The 8,674-nt window shown below is 39.9% G+C and overlaps 1 protein-coding gene across 1 annotated transcript; it reads right to left on the bottom strand.

Moving 5' to 3' along the window:
• Positions 1–366: 366 nt before the first annotated feature.
• Positions 367–7,665, bottom strand: LOC131240704 (alcohol dehydrogenase 1-like). Its single transcript, XM_058239124.1, has 10 exons — positions 7,507–7,665; positions 7,263–7,399; positions 4,781–4,827; positions 2,770–3,095; positions 2,580–2,662; positions 1,505–1,580; positions 1,331–1,392; positions 1,061–1,156; positions 819–980; positions 367–740 (listed from the first exon to the last, which is right to left on the bottom strand). The coding sequence occupies exons 1-10, from the start codon at positions 7,541–7,543 to the stop codon at positions 624–626; spliced, it is 1,143 nt and encodes a 380-aa protein (XP_058095107.1). The 5' UTR covers positions 7,544–7,665; the 3' UTR covers positions 367–623.
• Between the last annotated feature and the right edge of the window lie 1,009 nt (positions 7,666–8,674).

The raw sequence follows: 8,674 nt of genomic DNA, 5'->3' as shown, positions 1-8,674 counted from the left end.
GCTCATCCATTACGCGTGTCCCACTTGGATGAGGGGTCTGACCAAGTTTCTGATGCTTCCAAGGTACAGATGGGCTCCACCAAGTGCTTTTCAATGTTTTATGCATGTTTTCACATGATTTTAGATGGTATAGCCCACCTGAGTTCCCGTATACAGCTAATTTTTGGGATATCCCGTAATTTAAAAGGGACCCATCAAATGCATGGTGTTGATGTTCCACACACATCACGGTGGAGTCGACCGCATAGAACCATTTCCGTAATTTGGATGGTGCAGATAGCTGTACATGAGTTCATGAGTTCTAAGGAGGATAGAGTCACATGAGTCTAGTCGCTTTCAGGATCACACATCACAATGCGCTCACAGTTAGGGGAAACTCCAATAAATTCTACATCTCTATTTATGTTTCATGTGGAGCATTTCACACCTCTGTGATGCTGCTCTTTCACTTATTATCAGAAAACACCAAATAAACAGACATTTTGCAGGACAACATAAAACCCCATATGAGTGACCACCCAAGTGTGCAATACCACCCAAAATGGTGTACTAGCTTATATAAGACATGCATCAAACCTTAAGACTTTCTTGTACTACTGTTGGTAGTCCATCAGACCCCTTACCTATTCTTCCATACTAATAACGCACCGCAGACCTTCCCCCTTAATCATGTAATCAAAGGCCTTGTTTATCTCTGAGAAAGTGACCCTATGTGTGATGAACTTCTCCACTTCCAGTTCCTGTACAAGATCAAACTCCAAAGGGTTCATATCTTCCATTCACATGCATATAGCTTGTAAAAGAGATTGTCTAGGTACCTTTCTCATGTACATATCCACGACGGATGGGAGATCTGTCCTAGGCTTGTAGTTACCAAAGAAGGTTCCTTTAAGAGTCCTCTCATTCAAGAAATTTATGGGCTTGGTCATGAAAACTGCATCCTTGCTGGGGACTCCCACTAGAACTGCTACACCCCATCCCTATACAGACAGCAGAACAGCAACATTACACGCTGAAATAGAATTACAAGTTGGTGGTAGGGATGTGGAGAGGCACATACATCATGAACACTTTCGAAGGCAGAAATCATGACATTGGCATTGCCCGTGCACTCTACACTGCGGTCCACTCCTCCATTGGTCATTTCTGCGATCACCTGTATGGGTAGAAAGAACTATCAACTATCGAGGAACTTAGAAAACTTGTCCAATTTAGGAAATTTGACAACATGAGTCACTCCTGACTCGACTCGAAATCAGACGAGTCGGTCCAAGTTACTGACTCTTTTAACCATGGATTGTCACGTGAACTGGCCCAAAAAGGAACTCACCTCTTGCACTGGTTTGTTGTGATCTTTAGGGTTCACGAATTCAGTGATACCAAACCTCCTGGCTGTAAAAAGGGACAATAATTATACATATGATGAAACAAGGAAGAGAGTTCAGATCCGTGAATAAGCAAAGGATGGCTGTGATTCACTGGAATTTTGTGGGCAATGAATTACCTTCCTCGAACCTTTTGGGGTTCATGTCGACCCCAATAATTCTCGCTGCACCAGCAATCCTTGCCCCTTCAGCAGCCTGAGAATCAACAGAGCAACATGTTTAAGAAAATTGAATGTAGATGTCTGGGTCTTGACACGGAAGCATATCTTAAGTGGCTTCTCCATACATCAATGGCAGTAGTCAATTCAAAGTTGTTGGATGGTCACTACTAGAGCGCAGACCGATGATTCCATGTACTAAATCCTTTGGGATGATGGTACCCATAAGAGTCTCAAGCACACGAGGATAGGGAGAGATTGAGAGTTAATTAGATTGGTTGCTTACATGAACATCTTCCATGTCCGTACATACATGTATATGGGAGGTTGGTTGACATGCATTCATATAGGAGGTTGGAAGAGGATCTTGTGGAAGGAGTAAAAGGAAAGCTGATTCTAAAGAGGGTTAAGGAGACATGTTTATATGGAGAGTTAAGTGAGATTCTCATATGAATGTGGCAAGTTACATGCACACCCATGGATGCCACATCGACGTCTCGGGTCCCAGTTTCCAACAAGAATGAACTAAAACATCTATTATGAAACACTGAAATCTGAATATGAAAGTAGGGGGCGGGGGGGCCAGAGGGTCTCCGGAAATCCATCTCCAGGGGTGGAATATTTAAATTCAATCTAATGGATTTTAGATGGATCAAATTGAAAAATCTTTTGGCATTCTCGACACAAATTTGGAGAACTTCATTGACTTCACCGTGGCATTTTTTGCAAGTAAAAGTTCATTTTCTCAATTGGGTCTGTTTTCTTGGGGAGTATTCATGCTCTTCCACCATTTGTTTTTTAAACCTGCTAATTATCTAGACACCTGAAATTAGAGGTGTTGTTTATTTGGGACAGCATCCATGGCCCCATGGCAATCCAGAGATTCTAGACTAAGTTGTATGTGTGGGAGTACTAAATTGATCACACATGAGTGCAAGCCAATGCAATAGCAGATACGGCTTCATGTCACCCTTCTCCTGGTTTAATGGAGTTACATACCAAAAAGAAAATAAATAAAATACCATATTTCACTTACAGAGAGGCCTACAGCTCCCAATCCAAAGATGGCGACTGTAGAACCCTTCTTCGGTTTAGCTACATTTAAAGTAGCCCCCAAACCTGAAAATCAAGAAAAACAAAATGCCAATTAAAACCACCAACATTTGGGGAAATTCCATCTTGATCAGCCATGGAAAAAAAAAAAAACAGAGTTATGTAAGTAATACCTGTTGAAATGCCACAACTGAGGATGCAAGCTTTGTCAAGAGGAGCCAAAGGATCAATCTTCACGAGGCAACCAACGTGGACAACTGTATACTCACTGAAGGTTGATGTGCCAAGAAAGTGATTAATAGGGTTCCCATTAATTGAGAACCTAGATTTCCCGTCATTAAGCATCACTCCTCTATCTGTGTTTATTCGGAGAAGGTCACACATATTGCTTTCCTCAGACTTGCAGTGAGCGCACTCCTTGCACTCCCCAGTGAATACAGGGAGCACATGGTCTCCAACTTGAAGGTCTGTCACACCCTCACCCATGCTCTCTACGATCCTATATCAATTTAGGACCAAAGCATCCAACATATGATCTCCTTAAAGGGTATATTAGTTATCAAACAATGGTACTAAAGCATGAAATTTACGAAAAATCTGAAGAGAATGCACATTTTTACAGCACTAGGAGATGGTAGATGCATAAAAACAGTGTTATGTGTTACTAAGACTGCAAATTGGGTGGGTTCAGTCAGGTTGAGGGTCAACCCAAGCCAGGCTCAACCTCAAGAGGACTCAACCAGCAACCCAACCCATCCCAAGTTCCAGCCCGAACTCAACACAATACTCAACCCTAAACTTACTCAACTGAACCTGACCTGACCCAAGTACATGTGATTATTCCCAACCCGACCCGACCCAAACCTACCCGATTTCAAATCAGGTTAGAGTTTTCCAAAAATAACCCAATCCAAGGACATGGCAATCCGATGGGTTGGGTCAGGTTCAGGTTGACACCAAGTTGCAGCCCTATGTGTTACATTGCATGCAGCTGTCCTATATTCTATTTTACCTGATCATGGGTCCTGGGTTGGGGTTGTTGATCTTCAGAGCATTGTAAATTTAGTGTAGAAACATGTAAATTGGCTTGAGTAGGATTAGGATCATGTCGATATAAAACCTAAATCAGAAGTGACACTTCTGCAAAACATTTCTACATGAAGTCATGTTTTGTGGTTGGTTTAATACCATCATTGCCATACTGGAATATTATCACGAACCACATATAACTGTGTTTTCTTCAATGTTTTAAAACCCAGACTGGATTGGGCAGTTCTGAGTGACCCTAAAAACTGGCCAGTTAACTATAGCCAACAAAGCTCGCACCCTCTACCTCTATTCAAGAAGCAAACACTTATGCCACAAGGAAACAGCAGAGCAGCAGTTAATTCTATCCATCTTTTATTATTTTCAATAAATCGAATTTCCAGTCCAAAATGGGCCAAGCAGGTCTGGCCTCTGCACGAGTGGGTCTAGTACCAGTCCAGCTTATAAAACATTGGTTTCCTTTGTGGTTTGCGTTTCATGTATATAGCTTCTTGTTTGCAATCGAGATCTGTTCATCAAACAATACAATTCTCTAATATGCTATGTAAAAACCATAGTACTCCAACCCTCTATCACTCTTTACACTTCATTTAAACTCAATAACATTATTTACACTCTATAACAATATATGTAACAATCTAGAATTCTAAACAAAAAGCAATATAATTCCACAGCTTGCAACCTAAAATGCAAAATAACCAATGAAGCCAAAGGAGTCTTTACAGACAAATTTTGGAAGTATTAATGAAAGAACCGAAAGAAAAAATAGAAAACAGGGGTTTTTGTGTAGTTCTCCATGGCTTATTATTGTCATCTTTTTCATTCTCTATCATCCAAACAGATGAACTCGTTTGAAAATTTTCAAATAGAGCACTTTTATGGGTTTAGCGATCAACTATGAGGGGGCACTCATCAAAGTCATTATATGCACAAAAAAAAGAAAAAAAAAAAAAAGACTTAATGTACAAAAGATACCACTTTGTAATTTACTTTTTTCCAAATTTGCATATACCCCTCAGCTCTGATAACAAATTTCTCATGTTAAAAGTGAGATATAGAAGCTGAGCGCATAAACGGACTTCCTCAATCATCTAAAATAGAGGAGAATACGCGAAAATAGGGGTACAATTAACTAACCCAGCAGCTTCATGGCCGAAGATGCGAGGAAATAATGGTGTATGACCCTGAAATCCAGAGCACAAAACTATTAGACCCAAGAAAACATTGAAAAACTGCAAAATTCACATTATCAGCAACTAGGAGAACTAAGCAAAACAGAATTACAATGCATTAAAAAATTTTAATTTAATTTTTTAAAAAAAATTAAAAAAGCTAAGACAGAAAGAATTTTTTACTGAATGAGAAAACTTTGATACTCTGGCAGCGTGAAGGATGATGGGCAGGCACTTAGGAATTGCATAGTTCGAATATGAGTAATTCAAATTAAACTGTCCAAATTATGGGTCCTAGTTTAGATGGACATGAACCAAAGGTTAAGACTAATTGATTACTGGACTATGGATCGATGGACATCTATTGGATGGTCAGAAATGGAAAACATCCAATGGTGCTGTTCAACAAGCGACTGTCGTTGAATCTGAGATTATGATCATTCATCAATCTGGTATAGGGACTGAATTAGCGACAGCGGGTTTCCCAATTTAATCGCTTTAACTGGATTTAATGTAAGCCACTTGTACATGTGAGAGTGTCTGTGCATCAAGTGTCATACGCTGCCAGAGTATCAAATAACTCCCCTTTAGGAATAGAAATGTAGGATGCGGATTGCCTGTGCCCCTGGGAACAGAGATATTCATGGGGCAACTGTTGTTGGAAGCTGCGTGGGACCCACAGAGATTCCCATGACAAATCCACTCTGTCCATCAGTTTTTTAAGATCACAATAGGATAGGAGTCCAAAAATCAGGCAGATCCAAAACTCATGTGGACCAGACCACACAAGATAGTGGCAACGGAAACATCCACCATTGAATCCTTCTTGGAGCTGACCATGATTTTTATATGCCATCCAAACCGTTCATAGGGTTTTTACCACTCAGATAAACAACCAGCGCAAATATCATCCTGATACAAAACTTTTGTGGCCCCCGCAAAGTTTCCAATGGTGGGAGTTCAATCCCCACTTTTTTCGTGGTATGGCCCACATGAGTTTTGGATCTGCCTGATTTTTAGGGGTCATTTGGATGCCTGTAAATGAGGCAAGTTGTAAATGATTTGCAGGCAAATCATTTAAAACTTGCATTTGGATGGCCATTTTTTTACTGTGAATCATTTACAGGCTATAAATTATTTACAGCTTTTTGCCTCTCTTTCTCTCTCTCTACAGGGGCAATTCTTGCTACCGGCCTCCTTTCCCTTGAGAGCATTTGAATTCATGGGCCCACTTCTATGGCTCACCTAATGCTTGGTTTTACGTGAGGATTAACCATAAGTTTTAGTGAGAATGATCCACTCTTATATGCCGTTTGAATGTTTTCTAAGGAATTACTTTTCTAAACTATCTAACCTGTAAATACCCAATCGCAGGCTATCCAAACACTATAAATCATTTACAGCTTAAAGCCAAACATTTACTACAGGTAAATCATTTACAACTTAAACCATTTACAAGCTTCCAAACGACCCCTTGTACTCCTGTCCAGTCGTGGTCTTGAAAAACTGATGGACAGAGTGGATTTGTCACAGGCATCTCTGTGGGCCCCACACAACAACAAGGGGTACAGGAATATCTCTGCGCCTGGGGGCACAGGCAATCCACTTACAGAAATGCCTGCCCACACTTATTCATCTGCATGATTCCGAAATCGGATTGCGTACTGAGTTACTCAGCACGCTTTTATCGTACTGAGTAAACTCAGTTGGGCCCACTGTGAATTTATGTGGTTTATCCACACCGTCCATTCGTTTTTACTGCTAATTTTAGTGGTTGATCCCAAAATTGAAGTAAATCCAAATCTCAAGTGGACCATTACACAGGAAACAGTGTGGAATAATGATTTCCACCGTTGAAACCTTCCTAGGGTCTAAAATAATTTTTATTTGTCATCCAACCTGTTCATAAGATCAAAAAGACATGGATGAAGAGAAACCACAAACATCAGCTTGATCCAAAACTTCTTTGGCCTCCAAAAATTTTTCAATGGTAGAGGTTCAATCAAACTGTTTCCGGTGGTGTGGTCCACTTGAGATTTTAATTTGCTTCATTTTTGGGATTAAACCTAAAATTATCTGTTAACATGGATTAACGGAGTGGATAAAATAAATAAATAACAGTGGACCCCCACACAGTTTACTCAGTACGCTAAGGGTACTGAGTTACTCAGTACGCAATCCGCTTCCCATGCTCCCCCTCTTTCCTTCCATTTTGGGTACATACAGATAATAAAAAATTCAATACCCAAATGAAATTAAATAAATAAATAAAAATCTTTCAAATCCTTTTTTCTATTTGATCCCTAACTGTTGAGTTTGGTTGCACCAAATATCATCTAAATGCAAATAAAAAGACAAATCTGAAAAAAAAGGTATATGCTTTAAGAGATATGAAATCCAACTTCAATGCAAATCAGAACTCCATGTTATTATTATTTTTTATATACCTTTGCCTCCCAGTAATAGAGATCAGTGTGGCAAAGAGAAGTGTACTTGATCTTGATCCTCACTTCCATGGCCTTGGGTGGGGCCACCTCCACCTGCTCTATTACCAAAGGCTTCCCTGCTTCCCATGCTACAGCAGCTGTACCCAAAAATCCACATACAATCAAGAAAGATGGAGAAAGAAAAACAACCTAGAAATTCCAACACCAGAGGGGGGAAACAAGATAAACTGGCGGTGGTTCCTACCTTTGCAAGGAATTACACGACCTGCTGTAATCGACATTCTAATAAAAACACTGTAAGCTGAAGAAGCTGTATTCTAACAAAAATCACAAGCAGAGAACGAGGGATTACTGTGTTTTTAGATATAGGAAAGGAAATATCATTTTCTTTTTCATACGTGCTACAGTTAGAAAATTATTATTTTTCTTCACTGTGATTAGTCCACGTGGACTGGTACTGCCCTCGCCTATTCCGAGCTAAGGACAAACAGGGATCCGAGGGTCCACCGTGATGGATGGATTTTATCCACACTGTCCATCCATTTTTCAATATCATTTTAGATCATGATCCAAAAAATACGATAGATCCAAATCTGAAGTGAACCACACAGTGGGGATTAAATTTTTACCGTTGAAAATTTCTGAGGTACCATGGAAGTTTTGGATCATGCCGTATTTTTAATTTGTCCGTCATTCAGGTTAATATGATCTTATGAGCCGGTTAGATGGTAAATAAACAATACGGTGGGACTTACAAGACCTAGCTTGTCCCCATCAAATCTCGTCACCTAGGATCATAGGTTCCGCTTGTGACCGGGTAAAGCGGAAGCCAGGAGCGGACAGCGGATATAGGGCGACTGTGTGTTTTATCGGAAGCGGATTGGCTGGTGTACCAGACGCCGGCCAGATAGCTGATGTATTAACGTCAGCAAGTTCTGTGGTTCCCATCATTAGGTGTGTGTTATATTCAAATTGTCCATCCATCTGGTGAGCTCTTATTAAGGATTGAATCGAAAAATTAGACAGATATAAATATCAATTGGACCACACTAGCAGTGGGGAATTGAACATCTACCATTGAAACCCTTTTGGGGTCCGAGAAGTTTCGTATCAATATAAAATATATTTTTCTTCTTCATTCATTTATTTTTTTACCCTATTAATGGATTGGATGGAAAATAAACATTATGGTGGGCCCTACGAATTTTTTAACGGTTAAAATCTTTATCCTTGCTGTTATTTTTGGTGTGGTCCATTTTAGCCTTAGATATAATTCAAAATTTTTCCCTATTACTCTAAAATAATCTCAAAAAATGGATGAACGGTGTGGATATAATAAATACATCATTGTGGGGCCATGTAACTTTGATCTCCTTCGAACCGTTCGTACAACTCGGAGATCGAGGAGCGTC

The sequence above is a fragment of the Magnolia sinica genome, chromosome 3, assembly GCF_029962835.1.
Source record: "Magnolia sinica isolate HGM2019 chromosome 3, MsV1, whole genome shotgun sequence".
Taxonomy (NCBI): Eukaryota; Viridiplantae; Streptophyta; class Magnoliopsida; order Magnoliales; family Magnoliaceae; genus Magnolia; species Magnolia sinica.
The sequence above is the reverse complement of the archived record's forward strand: the minus strand, read 5'-3'. Positions and strand labels throughout refer to the sequence as shown.